Here is a 21,378-nt window from a genome sequence, read left to right on the forward strand (position 1 = left end):
GGGGGATTGCTGGGCAGTGTGGTTCAAAGGGCCAGAAGGGCTTATTCCATGCTGTATCTCAGTAACTGAATAAAAAAGTAGGTAAAATTATCAAATGATGTGGTATCTTTCAGTAAGGAAAATATTACAAAATGAGAACAAGTATGATCCAATGCATACTCTATCTGGTTGGAGATGTTTAACAATATAAGAACCATGATACCGCCAGAGGAGAAAGAAGAGACTTATAGAGAAAGAACTGAAAGATGGAAAAAAGTTCAGGGTCAGGATAATGATGGGCAGGGGGGATTCGGACATTCATTCTAATAATGAATGCAGAGTGATTGATAAAAGGAGAAATTTCTAAAGTGTGTGCATGAGTATTGTTGGAGAAAGATGGTATTGCTGTATGCACTATCTAGACATGGGGAACAAATCCGGTCATTTGGATAATGCAACAGTTAATTGGCATCTTGGGAATAGTGGTCATTGTTTTATGTGGTTTTGGTTAGTTGTGACAAAGGTTAAGGAACTATTTAGAATCAGAAACTTAAATGCGTAATACGAATCATGGCTTTTCATCCATAAGAAAAGGGAGCAAATGATACTACAGTGAAATATCCTGTGACAATTAGAAGTTTTATTTTATCTATAATTTAATACATCTGTTTGTATTTTTTTCTTCAATTATAATCAACAGTGGTGCAGAACAGAATTGTCCACATGCAAACAACTGGAGTAAAAAAACCTAACTGAATTGTGATCATGTTGTTATTTTGGATCAGCTGTTGTGATGTTACTTCATGCATAAATGATTTTTTAAATAATTCTTGACACTACCCTTACCATATGAGCTACTTTAACTTTACAAACCAAAAATGGATTAGCAATGACATCAGAAAACCAGAATATTCAGGAAACTCCAGGTCCTGATTTTTGTGGAGGATCGCCCAATCTTCATCATAACCATTTCCCTAGAGAAGTGTCTGCTTCATATTCTGCCACATCTATCACTCGCCTGCTGTTTTCCCTGCTGTCATTTGGAAGTTTTTATGTTGTTGCAGAAACGGCATTTTTAGCACCTCAATGTACCCTTTTAAATGAGCTCAACCGAAAGAAGAATTAGCTAATGAGCTGACCTGCAAATTTTCACACACATTTTTTCCATTGGCTGATGTGTTACAATAGTTCATACTTCTTTGCAATCTTTGAGGGTATTTAATGCCATTAGCATTTTAGCATTAATAGGTAAATGTGTTCTATTGCACACCTTTCACTTTTATTTCATGGCACCAATAAACATGTATGAAGAAACTATTGAAGAAATAAAGTTTCTTCTATGTTCATTATTAACATTTCAGCTCTACTCTGTGTTTCTTTTGAATGGGACAGATTATATTATGTAATCACTAACTCACTCATTTTAAATGTAAAATAAGCAATTCTAGAATCAGAAATTAAATTCTGACTGAACTTACAACTCTACAACACTCTTCTATAAATCACCCTTCATAAGTCATCTTCACCCTCCTCACCTAATCTGATTTGCAACTTACATTCCACAATAAATAAGATATGACATCTTCTTGCCATAATAAAGCATTAACCCTTTCCTCTCTGTTTATAGATGCCCTCTCGTAACTATCCTACTCTTGTGTGGAACAGCGGAGTGTCTCACTTGTTCATATTTCATATGCACACAGTTAAATTCCATTCTTAATTTTACTGGCTGCAGTATGTACCTGGGTTTCAAAGATGTAGAAACTGTATTGACCAGCAAATCTAACTTGGGGGGTAGTTAGAGATGGAATGCAAATCCACATTTAGGTTTGAACCCATTCAATAAGGGTCCAAACCTTCAGTATGTTATTTATTTGGTTATATAGTCACTGTTCTTACAATGTGTTAATTATTTACAACATTACTTTTCCATACTTCTGTTTGTTTCTTTGATGCTCAAGACCATACAAAATTATGAAAAACATTTAATAATTATGAATTGTTAATAATATCAAAAAATATGAATTGTTAGTAATATCTTAACTAAATTACTCTTTTCTTTCTCTTTCAGCATACCTGGAGGACAGCTTTATAAAATCAGGAGTGTTCAGCATTGGAGAACTTATGCGAGTATCTCGAAGTAAGTGTATGGCTAATTGGGATTACTCTTAGAGAATTAGTTAGTTGTTTTATAATCAGCTAGAACTGTGTGCAAGTATTTCCCATTACAAACTGGTTCCCGTACAGTAAAGCAAATTAGTGTCCATGCCTCATCATATGATCTATCAGAATGCATTTCTGCTCAGGATGAGGGTAAAAGTGTGTTTATCTTGCAAAGGTGGTGAAATAGAAACTTACCTGCATTCATTACCACTAAGCAGACACAGTGTAATCACCTGTGCTTTGTATATCTTGTTATTTTATTTCATTAACTTAAAACTATGGTCATTTATACCCATAACCACAAACTTATGGATTCTGAAGAAATATGCAAGATTTTGCATTGACATTGCTTCATGCACCTATATGGAGCTTGTCAATTTCATCAATTTTGCCTCCAACTTCAACCCTGTCCTTAGATTTCCTTGGTCCATTTTTGACACCTCTCTCTGCTTTCTTGATATCTCTGTCTCAAACTGTCTACAATATCTCTTATAAACCAACCAACTCCCACAGCTGACTTCCTATACCTCCTCCCACCCTGTCTTCTGTAAAAGTGCTATCCCTTTTTCTCAGGACCTTCATCTTTGGATAATGCTTTCCTTTCCAGAACTTCAGAGATGTCCTCCTTCAAAGAACAGAGATTCCTTTTCCCTAACATTGATGCTGCCCTCACTCACATCTTCTCCATTTTCCAGACAACCATACTCACCCCATCTTTCTGGCACTGTAACAGAAATAGAGTTCCTCTTGTCCTGACCTACCATCCCATGAGCTTCCATATCCAGCACATCATTCTCCGCAACTACCGCCATCTTCAATAGGATACTACCACCAAACATATACTTATCTCACCACCACTCTTTGCTTTCTGAAGGGATCATTCTGTTCTTCATTCCCATGTCCATTTGTCCCTCCCCATTAATCTCTGTTCCGGCACTTAACCCTGCAAGCAAAATAAGTGCTACACCTGCCCATTCACCTTCTCACGCATTCAGAGCGCAAGTAGTCCTTCCAGCTAAGGCTTACAAATCTGTTCGGATCATCTACTGTATCTGATGCTCACAGTGTGGTCTCCTCTACACTAATGAGATCCGACGTAGATTGTGGGACTGCTTTGTCAAGCACCTTTGTTCTATCCACAAAAAACAGATTTCCCAGTGGTCAGCCACTTAATTCCAATCTACAATCCCATCCCAACATGTCAGTCCATGGTCTGTCCTGCCACAATGATGCCACTCTCAGGTTGGAGGAGCAAGACCTCATGCTCTGTCTGGACAACCTCCAACCTGATGGCATGAGCATCAATTTCTCAAACATCCCGTAATTTTCTCCCTCCCCCTTCCTTCTTCCATTTCCCACTGGCTCCCCTGACATCTCCGTCTGACCTGCTGAGTTCCTCCAGCATTTTGTGTGTGTTGGTTGAGATGTTGCAGATGCTGAAAATCCAGAGCAACACACACATGTTGGAGGAACTCAGCAGGTCAGGCAGCATCTATGGAAATGTATAAACTGTTGACTTTTCGGCCCCAGACCCTTCTTCAGGACTGGAAAGGCATTTGCTCATGGACTAGACCTGATGTTTTTAGCTTCTAGCGGTAACTTGCAATCATAAAAAAGAGGTAAAGGATGAACAATTACACCTTTGTCTGGACCCAGAAAGGCCACCGGATAGACCATGTAAGTTGAATTACAGATTCCATTTGGTGCTCTGCAGTCAACTGTGCAATGTGAATTATTCAGAAAACACACATTACTGGCACTTTACCTGATGCTGTCTTACTGAACAGTAGAACCTCTGAAACGTCACTGTCTTAAGTAATTTCTAGCTGCTGGTATGATTTTTGTCCCAGCCCATATAGTGAAAGGATTTTAACATGACCATCAAATTGACAATAAGCGTTAATCCAACTTTTATTGTCTCCACTAATTAAAAACTATACAATGAAGTCTAAAGTCTACCCTGGAAAATCTGTGAAATTGAAGAACATATTTTATTGCCAAACGGCATTGTAGAAATTTTTTTTTAAGTCTCGATAATATAAAATTAAACAAAGTCCATTTTAATAAGGCTTTGCTGCATTATATTTGAACATCGGACAAAGTTGTGTATATTGGTACTTCACTTTCTTCTCATGAATGAGATCTGTGGTCAGTACGAGAAAGATTCATTCTAACTTTACCTTGCAATACCCAGCAAAGAATCCATTTGACTACATTGTCCCACACTGGTGCTCCCACAGCAAACAAGTAGTTGAAGTGATCTCAAGGGTGCAGGGCGATTGCTTCTTGTGGAAGGAGCCACGTTGTGTTTGGCTATTTGGCTGGGCTGGAGCAATCTTTGCAGTTACTCAGCATGGAGATTTGGGTGTTAGAGTTGCACTGTAGCCCACGTGGTGACTGTGCTATGTTGCTAGAGTCAGACAGCAGCTGCTCTGTGTATGGACCAACTGCTTAGCTCCTGTAGTCTCTCTCATAACTCCCTGTTGGAAGTGGTGGAAGTTGCTGTCTTCCCCTCTCTTCGCTCAGTTGTGTAGCTTTGTCCACCTTGAAAATTTCCCTGTCTGTAACAAGTTCAATGGCTAGCAACTGTAAATGCCTAACAGAGTACAATCAAGTGTCTCTGGGCAGTGTGACCCATTCAGCCCCACTTGTCTGCTCTGCTGTTCAATGTAATTACAGCTGATGTTTTACTTTAGCATCATTTTCCTGCAATAATTCCTTACTCTTGATTATTTCATAATCTAAAACAATAGTATATCATATCTGTCTTCCATATACTCAGCAGCTGAGCCTCCACACCTTTCTTGGGTAGAGTATTCCAGACACTCATCCCTTTCATTGCAGTGCTTGTCATGAGCTTGTTATTTCTGTTTTCAACAGAGGAAACAATCCAATAAAATTGAGTATGTTTCAAAATTCAAAGTTGAAAGTAAATTTATTATCAACGTATGTGCGGTATGTGTCACCATATACTGCCCTGAGATTCATCTTCCTGCAGGCATTAATTATAGAACACAGAACTGCAATAGAGACTAGATACAAAGACTGATAAGCAACCAATGTGCAAAAGTAGACAAACTGAGTAAATACAAAAAAGAAACAGTGATAAATAAATAAATAAGGAATACCAAGTACGTAAATTGTAGAGACCTTGAAAGTGAGTCCATAGGTTGTGAAATCAGTTCACTGCTGAGGTGAATGAAGTTATCCACGTTGGCTCAGAAGCCTGATGATTGAAAGGTAATAATTGTTCCTGAACTTGTAGCATCGGATCTAAGGCTCCCATACCTCCTTCCCAATGGCGGTAGTGAGAAGAGAGCATGGTCTGGATAGTGGGGTCCTTGAAGATGGATGCTACTTTGATATGGCAATGCTCTTTGTAGATCTGCTCAGTAGAGTGGAGGGCTTTACCTGTGATGGACTGGGCTATATCAGTTACTTTATATATATACTTTTTCACTCTTGGGCAATGCTGTTTCTATACTGGGCCATGATCCAATGAGTCACTTCGCATCCAGGTAAATTTTGGAGTGTACAGACCAAATCTGTCTAATCTCTGTTCCTATAGCAAGCTTGCTATCCCAGCAATCAATTCAGTGAAATTTCAATGTACTTTCTCCATCTCAAGTAGGAAGGGAGACCAGATCAGTAACAAAAAAATCCGCAGATGCTGGAAATCAAAGTAATACACACAAAATGTTGGGGGAACTCAGCAGGCCAGGCAGCATCTATGGAAAATTGTAAACAGTCAACGTTTCAGTCCAAGATCCTTCATCAGATCAGTACACTGTGTTCCAGATGTAGCCTCACCAGGGTTCTGTAGAATTCGAGTAAGATTTCTCTTTCTATACTCAAGTCCTCTTGCAATAATGGCCAACATATCATTTGCTTTTTAGGCTTTTGCTGTGCCATGCATATTAACTTTAATTAATGTATAAGGTCTCTTCAATTTTAAAAAAATCCCTCTGCTTTTCTAGATTTTTCAGCAACACAGATGAATTAACATTTTTTGACATTATATATTTTATCTAAGTTATTTTCTTCTTCTATTATAGATTCCCTCTGCAGGACCTCAAACATGTTTATACTTTTTGGCTGATCTCCTCGTTCTATAAGTGTTTTCATATGTTTTTGTGAGATTCTTCACTATGGAAGTAACTTATCATGACTGTCAAACTCAATGGAATCATGGCAGCCTATTCCCAAAGCTATCAAATCCTTGTCTCTAACCAATTTTGTTTTTTGCAATTTAGTTGTATTTCAGCCCATGAGCCGTCTCACTTTGATACTGCATGTAACCATACTTGATTGAACTACTGTCTTTGCCTGCCACATTACATCTGTAGGACATATTTAAAAATGCCAAAGATTCCCTGCAGTTTCAAATCATGTTATCCTTTGTCACCTCTGAAGTTGGTCACCTGTATGTTCCTTCTCCACTCTGAACTACCTGGGCTGCCTGTTGCTGCTTTTTGTGTAACTCGGTATCAGTGAGCATGATCCACAAGTGCTTCATTCTCTCTAATGCTTTGGAGTGTGACTCAGTGGCTCATTACTGTTCTAACATGACAATCCTCTGTAGAGATTCAACTTTACAACACCTATTCCAATGGGGAATCAGTAAGTGCTGTAAATCCATGATCACACATATTTTATTTTGTATATTTTACATAAATTTTCTTACACTACCATTACCTGCACTCTAACAAATGCAGATATTGATAACTTGAACAACCAGATGCACCATCTAAATTGAATATAATATACAGTATGTGATTAATAATTATAGAAAGTCATCCTTAATCCCAAGGGAATACATAAAAAAAATCCAACTGCATCTTGTTACCAGTCTTCTTCTAAAATGTAATTGTGATTGAAGCCTAACGTCATGCTATTGTAGGTTTCGTGTTTCATTGCAGTCTTATAACTCTGTCCCTGCTGCTCATCCGTCTCCAACTTTGAGTCTTTTTATCACCAAATCTGCCCATCTTCATAATTCTGTAAGAAGTATTTACAGTCCTTTTAAAGTTTAAAAAATGTCTGTGTTCAGGCTATTTGAAATTTTTGATGTTGTGTCCCATGTTGTGATGTCCTGTCTCATCGTGGGATGGACAATTAAATTCAGGCTCAGCTTGCAAAGCCTAAATCCCTTGAATGAATTTTTTTTTTAAATGTGAGTTCTGATCAATTCCACATGCCATGAGAGGGTTAAGTTTCTCCGCTTACCCTTGGTTGAAATATTCCTCAAACGTTCATTAATCATTCCCATAGTCACCTTACTCAGTCCATCACACCCTTTAGCTTTAAAATCAATTATTATTTTCTCTGTTTGCAACCAATGGTCAGCTGATTGAATGATGGTTGTTCATTTATTATTTTAGCTGCATTAGAACAAGATATTGCCGAATTATTCTTCATCCTGTGATTAACGGTTCATGGTTATAATTCCAGGTATTACCTGCATTGTACATGCCATAAAACCTGCAACATTTTCTCAGCAATCTTAACTATCTTAGCAATAGTTTCAATATTACTTCTTTGACAATATTTATTGCATCTTTTTGCATCATCACAACTATGTTCATACCTACAAGCTCATTCTTTGTATGTAGAATCTTGAGGGTAAGGTCACATATGCTGGTTTGACTATTTCATCTGTCAAATGATTTATTTCTCTGCACTTTGTAAAAAAGGAGTTATTTTTCATTTTTACACTCTATAGTTATTCCATATGAGCTTCTGTCAGTAATAGGAGCATTGTTGCCTCTTGCTTTTATTTACAAATTGAATTTCTCTGCTAACAGAAGAATGTTCGTTTTTTGTTGAGCACTCTTTAACTGTAGGTATATTCCTAATTTGGATATTAAGTATTTCACATTTTCAAGTTTACCATCCAATTATTTATCCAGCAAAGGGATATCCCTTGACTTTTGGATTTCCATACCCCACATCCACACAGTTGACTACACCAATCTTACAGGCTTAAAATCACAATGGCCTTTTCACCTTGTGTGTGTGTAACAAGTAAACTGTGGGCAGTAAAGTTCTTTAATAAATAGATCAGGTCCTGAGACACAAACGGTAATTTTGATAGGAATTAGTTATTGTGTGCTCCATGCACGCTACAACAAGTTTTACATTGCTGGAGCCAAAATATCCAGCCAAATACATTTGGAATTAATTTTCTTGGACTGAGAGGAACGTGTCAAGTTCACTATTGAGCCCTACAAAACAAATGTAGGCTGCTTTCACTCTGGGACTCCCACAGATCATTGTTTTGACACTGCCTTTCCCTGCTTGTGGATAGAGTTGTCCAGCAGATTCAGCCTAGCAGTGGGATATCCTTCACCATCTGGTCTTCCAGATCTCTACCCACCCTTGCACTACTGAGCTCTGCAACTTACCAGGCTGATCAGAAATTGGTTCTAGATTACAATGTTTTTTTTTACTGTGATTATGTGCAACTAGATAGATAAACTTGACCCTGTTGACTTTAGAAGATGTTATCAGCCCGAGCTATGATGCACTTTGACTATTCTTGTGACACTTTGTAAGTCACTCCAACACAAAGCAGAAACTTGTACAATTGTCTCTGATTAGTTTTGCTGATACAAACTTTGTAGCTATTTGAGATATCAAAACCTTTGAAAAATAATGAAGAAAAAAATAAGGGCAAAAGTGAAAACAGTATATGATAATCTTGTTCAGAAATGTTTATGATTTCATCTGTATAGCTTGTAATTATCAAACTATATTGTCTTAAAAGTAGTCCATGTATTCATGTTGTGTTCTTCTTAACAAATTCTACTCCAATACACAGATGTATTCCAAATAATTTTATTTTTTGTGAATAATGTAAAATTATTTTGTGCAGAAATATTGACTGTCATAATTCACAATTGTTTTATGTTTTTAGTGGCTATAACACAAGGAAGTGGGATTAGTTATAACCTTGCAGAGATTCAAAGTCAACCGTTCTACCATGACATAAACTCCAGCCTACAGAGGTCACTGTCTTCTCCACCGGGCAGGTAATTTCATTGATTTAATACATTTTCTATTTAAATCATCAATACCTGCAGTGGCATATGGAAATGTATCCTAAGAACATATTTTGAGCCCTCTCCAGCTCTTCAGCTATTGTTCAATAAAGTGCATCGTAGGGTAAAATAATTTGGTCTTAAGTGTTCTCTATGAAATGATACTTGTTAAAAGAAACGTATATCTCCCTAAACAGAGATGCTCACTTCAACACTATTAAGTTGTAGCCTAGAGCCACAAAAAGGACCCAAAGACACAGGAGTGGTGGAAATTTATCCATGGTCACGTGTGCTAAATGCATAATATTATCGGTATGTGCATTGTTCTCTGCATGTGAAATTTGACTCCATTGACTTCGAAGAAACTGATCTTTAGTAGCAGCGTAAAAAATACATAGTTTAATATTTTGTGCATATCACAGAGGATAAGCTTTTCATCTTTACCTGATATCAGCAAGGAGGAGTGGCATAATAATTAACAATTGGATGAATGATTTCAAGAGATGGTAATTCAGATCTCATGCTGCAAATTTAAGTTATTGATGACCATGGAATTTCCAGCGAACTGTAAAGCTATCAAGATCAAGAACAATCTTCAGTGAAAGAGCCATTATCATCTTATGGATGAAGTTGATGGTAGACAATAAGTGCCAACCTTGCTAATAGTATCACACTCAATGAATGAATATCTGAAGAAAATGTAACTGAAGAACAATAACATTTCTCTTTACACTGTCTGTTTTCCTTTTCACTATTTTTCTGTATTATAGACCGGAGGGAGAGTATTTTTTTCACCAAATGTATTCTCTAGCACATTCCTCCACATCAATTTCCCTTGACTTAAAAGATTTTTCTGGTTATTTTGGCACAAGCTTTACAGAAAGTTAAAACAGACTGATGTAACTTTTTGACAAATGCCAATTTGTACTGCTGTGATTGATGCCATTAAGTTGCTGCTTACAGAACAAAAGTGCAACTTACTTCTTTACAGACAGGTAGGATGCTCTTTTGGCTCTCTGCAAACTTGCTGCCAATATTTGGGACTAGGAGACAATGCGTAAAAATTCTATTTTCCTTGAGGTCATTCTAACATTTTAATGGGACTTCTGACAATGTTTATAGCTGAATTTTGCAAAATGCACTAAAATTATTTCCAAGAGAACTGGCAATCTTATCATCACATCTTCATCTGAATTATGTATTTGTTTACCAGCAAACGGCCTAAGACCATCTCTATTGATGACAGCATAGACACCAGTCCACCTGGAGAATTCTATCCATCTCCCAGCTCACCTACCAGTGTCAGCAGAACATGGCATGAAAGGGATCAAGGTTAGTTCTTGGAGTGAGCTTGATACGTTGTGAATATAAAACAGATTACTGGTGTACTTCCACTCACACTTAGATATAAAATAAAGTATAAATTATGTTCCATACCAAGTGACAAGAACTAAGAGGATGATTCATCATATTTAAATTACTTGGCAAGAATAAGATCATAGCTGTATGTTAAGGAGTTTTCATGCAATTTTCCCACAGAAGTCATCCCAGATTTACAACTAATGTTACTAAAAAAGGAAGAGCCAAGACAAAAGAAAACATTTTCCTCCTGACGAAGTTGAACGTCAATGTGATACAATGAATGGATAATATGTGCACCCCCAGGAGCTTCAAACTGCTGCATTATGTTAGCATGCATTTATATAGCACCATGGGTGCCATTCATCTAGTCAAGCATGGTGAATTCTAGATCTTAGCATCTACGTAGCTAAAGGCCAGTGGCAGTGTGCTGAAATTCAAAGAGATGTAAGTGTACTACAGGACCAGGTACCTGGGCATGTCAGTGAGCACAGGGTAATGCTGAATGCGAGTTAAAATTCAGAGGTCTTAAATGACAGGGATATTTACAGAGGGTACATGTTGACTATTGCCTTGGAAGGTACCTCAGTGGTCTAGCAGTTAAAAACATAAGCTTGAAGATTTCAGCAACAATGAGCTGAATCAGAGGCAGATGTACTGGTGTTGTGGACAGGAAGGTGGGTGTTCTGTGTGACTGGATGCCTGAAGCCTTTGAAGGCAATGCCAAGATCAAATACCATGCTGTTAGCTACAAAAGTGGAAATAAACAAGTCAAAGTTGAGTTTATTATCATTTTATGTACCTACATGTATGTAAATATGCAATGAAAAACTTACTTGGAGCATCATCGCAGGCTCATAGCATCAGACACAAAATCCACAAACTCACAAGAAAGGCATAAATTATTCAAGAAAAATGCAAGACCTTTAAGTTAAAATGGTCGTTGTGTTGCTATACTGAGATAGTGATTAAGATTACACGGGCTGGCAGACTGGTTCAAGAGCTGAATGGTTGAAGTGAAGTAACTGTTCTCGAACCTAGTGGTGTGGGATTCCAAACTTCTCCTGTCTGATGGTTGCTCTGAGATGTTGGCATGCCATGGATGGCAGGGATCTTTTATGATGGATGTGACCTCCTGTATGCACTACCGTTGGTGTAAGGAATGTGCCCGTGATGTATTTGGTCGAGTCCAGTACGTCACTAGCATATCCAGAAATAGATATATAGAGTAGTACCAGCATGCTTTGACTTTTCTTTTAAATTTAGGAGACACCCAGTCAAGTTCAGTCCTAGACAATGACCAGCAGAAGGGTGGAACAGTGTCCAGAGGGCTCTGTTGCGAATTGGAATTTATAACAGTGGTTTTAGTCTTTCCCATTAGATGACATTTTTAACCTTCAGAGACTGCCTTTATGGACTAACACCATGCCAAATCAGAAAATGGAGACCTTGAGTGAGGCGGTAGTACAGCAGATTTGGCTGTTGTCAGCATGGATGCAGAACCTCACTTTGGATAAAGCATAGCTGAGATGTAGGGGGGAGAACGTTGCTCATGACTTTTGAGAGGCTAGTGCTGACAGTCGCGCAAAGCGATCACCTGAGATTTCCATGCGACGAATGGACAAACAGGGATAGAGCCAGCCTGTGGCAGCGCAACCAGCAAAAAAGGTGAAGGAACAAAACATGCAGATTGATCATGAGGTATAAAGGGGAAGGCGTCGCCATGGTCACCATCAGAAGTGATGCTGTTTCTGTGCCAGGAACCAATGTTTACTCCCAGAACAGCACATTAGTAGGAAATGGGACTAGCTTAGATGGGAATCACAGTTGGAATGGATCAGGTGAACTGAAGAGCCTGATTCCATGCTGCATGATTCTTTGCATTTAGGGTTTGGGTTAGACATCATTAAAAAATGACTGTATACTTTCAGACATTGAAGCAGCAATTGGAATAGAGTTATAAGATGATAGTTATATGCATACTATGATATGAATCACATTCAGTGCCCAACAACAAGATAAACAGCCAAACAGTTCGTTCTTCACAAGCTGATTAGTAAGAACAAGTATCACAACTTCATGGAATAGTTGGCACAGAAAGTGGATTGGTAGCCCATTGAGTGTCCTATAATGAAATTAACCAATGAAGATTTGTTCACTCTTAACTGTTTTCCCAGTTAGACAATTTTACTATATAAATATATTTCACTGGAACTCTAGAAAATTTAACCAATATACTGTATATACATATTATGCAATTTGTATGCAGAAGCAAACTGCATAGCATTCAGAATGTTACATTATTGTAATATTATTGTGTTCTCAGTTTTAATGTTGTGTTACATTTGACTCTGAATAGCCTTCTTGGCCAGGCTAGCAGGATTAGATAGTTATTTAACAGGTTATTAGTTCTTTAAGCTCTAAGTATAATATCAATTGAATATGACCTAGAACTAAAGTCGAACATGGCACATTAAATTGATGACTTTTACTTCTTTTTTTAAAGTACCAGCTTAAAGGGTCCGCCTTCATCTTTTACTTGGATGCTGCTTCAAAGGTATTTCCAAGACCAGAACTCCCACATCAAGGATCCTCACTGTTGTTGACAGTGCACAGAGATGGGCATTAGTCTTTATCCAGAGTTTAAGGGGGCACTTAAATTCAGAAAACTAAAAACATAATTACTCAATAAATCCAATGAAAATCAGATTCCTTCTAAAGATAATGAAAAAAAATAAGAGATATTCATGGTTAATGGAACATAGAGCTATTAGGTTTACTATATTCTTGACCTTCTGAGAAAGTTTGAATTGGAAGCAGGAGTATGTAAAATGGCCTCTCAGATCTGCTTTAACATTCCACAAAATGACACAGGATCACTGTCCTACTCATTCAAAGATCCCAGCGTGGAAAGTACAAAAGTTTACAACCCGTGGTATTAATCAATTTCCCTTTATTTTAGCATCAAATGGCCAGTCATTTATTCTGAATTCATGAGAATCTCCAAAATGAGGAAACTTGTTTGTCAGAATTTTGACTGTCTCACTGAGATCACATCTCATTTCTCTTAGCTCAGTGAGTATAGCCAGTCCCACCTAATTTCTCCTCATTGGATAATCACCCCATCCTAGAAAACAATCTGGTGCTTCACTGTACTGTTGTACCGACTGAAACTCATGCAAATTGATTTTCAGATATGGAGACCAAAACTGCGCACAGTACTCCGAAGTCTCATCAAAGCTAAGCACAACCTTAGCAGTTGTGGAAATACAAAAAAAATCTGCAAATGATTGTAATCTGAAACAGAAACTGAAAATGCTGGAAATACTTAGTAGGACAGGCAGCACCTGTGGAAGAGAAACAGAGCTAACATTTCAAATCAGAGGCATTAGTCTGAGCATTTCCAGAATTTTGTACTTTTATTCCAACTAAACTGCATTGCTTTTTCCAATCCAATCTGTGAAATTGATTTAAATCATTTAAAGCAGTGGTTTCAGCAGGATGATGTGTTTACAGGCAGAAATTTAAATAGACTGATTCCCAAACATAATGTAGCTTAGTGCCTGACAGCCTCCCCACCTGTGAGTGTAAGTATTTTTTATGTTAAGAAACAGTGGGGTCTTAACAATGCACTTACTATGCACTTTCCTAATCTTAAACTATGGACTTTCCCAATCACTGCTGTACCTGTATGATTACCCTTTGCCTCTCATGAACCAGCATGCCAGTGTTCTTTTGTACACCATCATTTAAACCTTCTGTTTCTGTCATTTCTATTGAATTGGACATTGTCAGACTGTACCAGTGCATTGACAGTGTGTCCACCTTGACCTTCTGCTGCCTCCTTGCCCTTTTTGCAGACACTTTGCATCTTCCTCATGAAGTATTTTCCCACCTAACTTTGTAATATCAGCAAATCTGGATATATAACATTTTTTTCACTTAAGCCATTAGTATTTGTTATGAATAACCTATATCTGACCTGGTGACACCACACCAGTAATAGTCTGGCAATTTGAAAACCATATATTTATCTTTGTACTGATTCTAGTCTCTTAACTAATCCATGGTACTACCTGAACCCCATAAGCCTTTAATTCTGTGTTTCTATATTGGGCTATAACAATAATAATAATAATAATAATAATAATCACCTTGTGGATTATTGTAATTATATTAAATTTAACCTATTTTATCCTGCAACCATCAATAACAAAGTTTTCAGGAGATAATACAGGGCTAAAGCAGAAATATTTATAATTATGAGGTAAAAGTAATTTTAGTTATATTTCGGCAAATGATGTGGGTGCTCAGTGCACAGAAGGTTAAATTAGATTGAGCGCAATGTGAAGGTCTCTCTCGAAGAGGTAGCTCCTTACAAGATATTAATTTCTTCAACCTCACTTGGTTCAGTCCACTAAATGGAGGTGTCTAATTAAAGTACTCTTCAAGATGGAAAGGGCAAAAGTTTAAGGAGTCATTGAAATTGGTTATGGAGTATGATAGATTGGATCTTGGTCCAACAAATACACCAGTTTAACTTCTGACATTTTCTCCCTTGTGAAGCTTATTTATTTTGTTAGCTATGGCTTCAGTCCCATTGTTTTGACTGGAAGATGAACATAATCTGTTTTTAGGATGTAGCTATGCTGTTTTAGTGTTGTCCCTCTTGATTTTTAAGCTTAGTTTATGAGCAGTTAGTCAAGATGAAATCCAGTTCTAAAAATATTATAAGGACATTATCATCTTACGTGGGGATGATTGACTTTGAAACTGTATGCGGCAATCTGTGATTGGCATTAGTTTATTTTTGCTTAAGCTGCTACAGATACCAGTATTTGTAACCAACCTGACTGGGCAACAGCACATCTGAAGCAACCTTTCTTCACAGCATTGCTTTAAAACTGCTTAGCAACTGGATCTTCAACTGTCTGAAGACCCCACTGTGTCTTAACATAAAAAATACTTACTCTCACAGGGGGGGGAGGCTGTCAGGCACTAAGTTGCATTATGCTTGGGAATCAGTCTATTTAAATTTCTGCCTGTAAACACATCATCCTGCTGAAAACACTGCTTTAAATGATGCACCCGCTCAACTCACGAAAAGATTCAGTTTACTTGTTCACTAACAGAGTGGAACTCATGAATCAATGCTCACAAGGCAATTTATTAATAATAGTGACTTTTAAAAATATTTTAAATGATATTAACTATGACAAATGCCAAAATCTGGTGAACAATATATTATTTATACTTCAGAAAAATTGTTCTAACACAAAGAAGCTTTGACAACCCAAGAACAGCACTTGTATGTTGTACGGCCAAGTTTTAAATACCAGTCCTTTGTGACTTACTGCAGAACTGCTGGACCTGAATAATAATTACTAGCGGACAAACTAATATTCCCCACCCGTTATTAAGTTTACACAAAAGATGTTTGTCAGTGAGTCACCACTACCTTGGCCAAAATAGTTTTGCAGTAATTCAGCAGTTTGATAAATTGGTGCCTGTAATAAGCATGACCAGAACACACAAAAATGAAATGCACTTGCAAATAGTTAGCAACGTGTGAGTAAGAAGAATAACTGTAATTAGCAGAAACTCTAGCTTAAAAGGAAAGTTAAGAGAAAAGAGTAATAAATCTGTGCAGGAAACATATTAAATGGAGTAGTCTATCTGGGAGTAATAACCAGGGAGAATTCTAATCAAGCACTTTGGGAATGCCTGAAAGTAAAATACTTGAATCACTTTCTCTGTTAATTTTATCTGAAGGTTCTGTTTAATTTTCATTCAGTCTTGCAACAGCAGCATTTGTCAGTAAAAATGCCTACTGTCAGAGTCACGTGACACTTTTATATTAATTCCAGAAGAGTGATACTGAAGGAGAGGCCCACAACCCCTGGGCAGAGCTTTGTGGCCAAGCTTGATTTTTCTTTTGTTACCCAGCGACTGTACAGCACCTATTTTCCAGCAAAATTCCATTGCGCCTGCCTTCCTGCACACCACCCCCTCCCCCCATGCCATCCCTGGTAATACGCAAGGATTTCAAAGCAGTAGCCAGGTTATGATCAGTAAATCCTGCACAGCAACTGAACTGGAGACATCTACTCTCTTGAATCTGCTGAAAATCTTCCATTTCTTCTTTGTCAACTTCAGCAAACCAACTTGGAAAGTAGCACTATGGTATGGATAGGTTAGATAGTGATAGTCTTTCTCCCCAGAGTAGGGAGTCTAAGCTAGGAAAGGAGATCTATAGGGGATCTGAGGGGCAGGTTTTTCACACTGAGGATGGTGGGTATATGGAACAAGCTGCCAGAGGATGTGGTAGAGGCAGAAACAACTGCAACCTTTATATGATACTTGGACAGGTACTGTACGTAAATGGGGAATGTTTAGATGTATATGGCTATACACAGGTAAATGGAATTAACTTGGATTGATATTTTTGTTAACATGGATGAGTTGATCTGAATGCATGTTTCTGTGTTCGTCATCTGCAGTGCTGAGCAAAAGTCTTGTGCACATATACAGCTGGGGTGCCTAAGACTTTTTCACAGTACTGTATTTATCATTGCGGAGCAAAACGAGATTGTAAATCTGGCGGAAGCAAAGGATGTTGAGAATGGCAAGAGTAGGGCATGACAGGATGGGTGTGAGGCAGGTGGCAGAGAAGGACTGCCAGGGGAGTGGGGTGGTGTGGGTGCAGACAGGCCCATCCCTGAGATACCAGGCATGGTCATTCAATTCTAAACAACTGGTGTATTGATCATTGTAGGATGTCTCTCTGGTGCTTCCCACTCCTTCCCTTCTCCCTTCCCCTCTTCCCAACCATGGTTCCACTCTCCCTACCTCCTTCCCACTCTCAGTCCATAATAGAGGCCCACATCAAAATCAGGTTTATCATCACTCACTCATGTCATGAAATTTGTTTTTTTTTCTGGCAGCAGTACAGTGCAATAAATAAATTACTACAGTACTGTGCAAATATCTTAGGCACCCTAGCTGTGTATGTGTGCTTTAGTCTTTTGCACAGTAGTGTATGAAGATGAAGAATTAGGAGTATCATTATAGTGTGTTTATTTTGCCTTACATTGGCAACTGTGTTGTTTTATTACATATTCTGTTGGCTTGATCTGGGACTACATGCCTTGTTACAATTATAAACAGCATGCTGAAACCACACCTGGAGTAATGTGTACAGTTTCAGTCTTCTTACCCAAGTCAAGATATACTTGCTATAGTTGAGAATCTGTCAGACAGGTCTATGGGATGGCAGGATTGTTGCAGAAGGAGAGTTTTAATAATCTAAGACTATATTCACGTATTGCCATAAGAATATCTTTGAAATATATAAAAGGAATAAAATTCAAAGGGCTCTGTCAGCTGTATGTGGGGAGTAAGTTTACCTAGTTGGGTTGTGGGGATTAGCTAAGTAGTATGCAAAGAGATTATTTTTGTTTTGGAAAATAAGGACTATACGACTTTTTTCTTGAATTTAATAGGTAACAAAGGACAAATGATCTTTACTCAGAGTAGTAACTGTATGAAAACTACTACCCCTGGAAGTGTTTGTGAAAAATACTTAAAGTGGTTTCAAAAGGAAAATAGATAAGTTCATAAAAGAAAATGAAAATTTCAGAAAACCTTTGATAAGGTCCCACATAGGAGGTTAGTGGGCAAAATTAGAGCACATGGTATTGGGGGTAGGGTACTGACATGGATAGAAAATTGGTTGGCAGACAGGAAACAAAGAGGAGGGATTAATGGGTCCTTTTTCAGAATGGCAGGCAGTGACTAGTGGGGTACCGCAAGGCTCGGTGCTGGGACCGCAGCTATTGACAATATACATTAATGATTTGGATGAAGGGATTTAAAGTAACATCAGCAAATTTGCAGATGACACAAAGCTGGGTGACAGTGTGAAATGTGAGAAGGATGTTACGAGAATGCAGGGTGACTTGGACAGGCTGGGTGAGTGGGCGGATGCATGGCAGATGCAGTTTAATGTGGATAAATGTGAGGTTATCCACTTTGGTGGCAAGAACATGAAGGCAGATTATTATCTGAATGGTGTCAAGTTAGGAAAAGGGGAAGTACAACGAGATTTGGGTGTCCTTGTTCATCAGTCACTGAAAGTAAGCATATAGGTACAGCAGGTAGTGAAGAAAGCTAATGGCATGTTGGCCTTCATGACAAGGGGATTTGAGTATAAGAGCAAAGAGGTCCTTCTGCAGTTGTACAAGGCCCTGGTGAGATCCCACCTGGAGTATTGTGTGCAGTTTTGGTCTCCAGATTTGAGGAAGGACATTCTTGTCATGGAGGGAGTGCAGCGTAGGTTCACTGCATTAATTCCAGGGACGGCGGGAATGTCAAATGCTGAAAGATTGCACACACTAGAGGATGGAAACATGTTCCTGATGTTGGGGGAGTCCAGGACCAGAGGCCACAGTTTAAGAATAAGGGGTAGACCATTTAGAACGGAGTTCAGGAAAAACTTTTTCACACAGAGGGTTGTGGATCTGTGGAATGCTCTGCCTCAGAAGGCAGTGGAGGCCAATTCTCTGGATTCTTTCAAGAAAGAGTTAGATAGAGCTCTTAAAGATAGTGGAGTCAAGAGATATGGGGAGAAGGCAGCAACAGGGTACTGATTGTGGATGATCAGCCATGATCACAGTGAATGGAGGTGCTGGCTCGAAGGGCCAAATGGTCTACTCCTTGTCTATTGTCTATAAAATGAAATAGGAAGTTGGAGTGGAGGAAAAGTCATACGGAGGTATGCAATCACAATTAAATTGTGTTCTGTTTGTACATTGCATATACTGTAGAACAATTTACTGCACATTTAGTTTGAAAGTGGTTGAGGCAAAAACCAATCAGATTTTTCCAATTATAACGTTGGTTATGGGTAAAAAATTTAGAAAAAAACAAGCCATATGATATCACAAGGAAATCTGCAGATGCTGGAAATTCAAGCAACACACACACAAAATGCTGGTGGAAGGGTCCTGACGAATTGTCTCGGCCCAAAACGTTGGCTGTACTTTTTCCTATAGATGCTGCCTGGCCTGCTGTGTTCCACCAGCATATTTTGTGTGAAACTATATGATATTCCTTTCACAAGGTGCAGCCATGAAATATTTGCTTCTTCTCAAGGCTACTTAGGCTGTTGTAATTGCTTTGGCTACAGATTTAAACAATGATTTGAATATAATCAAATTTTTTTTATTATGAAGATTATTCCGGGTAAAGTTTTGCATTCTGTGTTTAATTTTCATGCAAAGGAACAAATCCAGAGTTACCTTTATAATCAAATCTTGGGTTGAGCTGATTTAGCTATTCTGCCTGAGTCCATGGTGCTTAGTGGTCTCCAGATACAGAGTTTCTGCTTGTGTTGTCCAACTTTACTAAAACAGTTGTGGTTGAGTGTGTTCCCACAAAGTCATTACAATTCTTCTGCAATCATAATCCCTGGATGAACCATGAGATCTACAATCTGCTGAGAGCTAGATCCGAAGCATTCAAGTCTGATGACCAAGAAAGTTAGAAGAGGTCCAGGTGTGATCTGAAAGCCATCTCAAGGGCAAAGTGGCAATTCCAGACAACTTGAATCAATGAAGGATGCTGAACAGTTGTGTTTGGGCTTGAGTTCTTTCACCTACTGTAATGTAAAGTTAAATCAAGTGATATAGGCAACAACAGGGCTTTGCTTCCAGATGAGCTCAATACCTTCTGTGCTCGCTTTGACTATCAAAACATGCAGGAACCATCACAAATGCCCACAGCCTCAAATAATCTATGATTTCAGTGTCTGAGGCTGACATACAATCAGACTTCAGGAGGTTGAATGCATGAAAAGCATCTGGCCCAGATGGGAATCCTGGCCAAGTATTAAAGACTGTGCTGTTCAACTGACTGGGGTGTTCACTGAGATCTCTAACCTCTCACTTCAGCAGTCTAAGTGACGCTGGATTCAGTTATACCAATGCCCAAGAACAACTTGGTGACTTGCCTTAATTCATCCACAGTGATGAAGTGTTTTGAGTAGTTGGTGATGAAACATACCAACTCCTGATTGAGAAGTGACTTGGATCCAATCAAATTTGCCTACCAGGGCAACAGGTCTACAGCAACTGCCATCTCATTGGCTCTTCACTTAACCCTGGAACATCTGGACTGCACTGATGCAAACATCAGGATGCTCTTTATTGACTGCAGCTCAGCATTCAATACCATCATCCCCTCAAAACTAATGAATAAGCTTCAAGACCTTGGCCTCAAAACCTCCTTGTGCAATTGGAACTTCGATTTCTTCACTTGCAGATCCATCAGTTTGGATTGGCAACAACATCTCCTCCACAATCTCCATCAGCACGGATGCACCACAAGGCTGTGTACTTAGCCCACTGCTCTACTTACTTTACACTTATGACCGTGTGGCTAAGCACAGCTCCAATGCCGTATCCAAGTTTGCTGACAGCACCACTGTTGTAGGCTGAATGGTACCACAGCAACAACCTCTTACTCAATGTCAGCAAGGCCAAGGAGCTGATTATTGACTTCAGGCGAAAGAAACCAGAGGTCCAATAAACCACTCCCATTGAAGGATCAGAGGTGGAGAGGGTCAGCAACTATAAATTCCTCAGTGTTATTATTTCACTGGGCCTATTCTGGGCCCAACATGTAAGTGTAATTACAAGGAAAGCACGTTAGCACCTTTACTTCCTTAGGAGTTTGCAAAGACTCAGCATGCCATCTAAAACTTTGACAACCTTCTATAGCGATGTAGTAGAGAGTCTATTGACTGGCTGCATCACAGCCTGGGATGGAAGCACCAATG

General features: G+C 38.6%; 1 protein-coding gene across 13 annotated transcripts in view; it reads left to right on the forward strand.

Moving 5' to 3' along the window:
- The window catches only part of LOC134347065 (nuclear factor 1 B-type-like), a 314,847-nt gene that overhangs the window by 199,324 nt on the left and 94,145 nt on the right, over positions 1 to 21,378 (forward strand). For all 13 annotated transcript variants that reach the window (XM_063049136.1, XM_063049140.1, XM_063049132.1 and 10 more), the window contains 3 exons: positions 2,051 to 2,119; positions 9,059 to 9,173; positions 10,396 to 10,514. In XM_063049136.1, the coding sequence (XP_062905206.1) occupies positions 2,051 to 2,119; positions 9,059 to 9,173; positions 10,396 to 10,514 (303 nt within the window). The remainder of the gene's footprint in view (positions 1 to 2,050; positions 2,120 to 9,058; positions 9,174 to 10,395; positions 10,515 to 21,378) is intronic.

Source organism: Mobula hypostoma, chromosome 5 (assembly GCF_963921235.1).
Source record: "Mobula hypostoma chromosome 5, sMobHyp1.1, whole genome shotgun sequence".
Classification (NCBI taxonomy): domain Eukaryota; kingdom Metazoa; phylum Chordata; class Chondrichthyes; order Myliobatiformes; family Myliobatidae; genus Mobula; species Mobula hypostoma.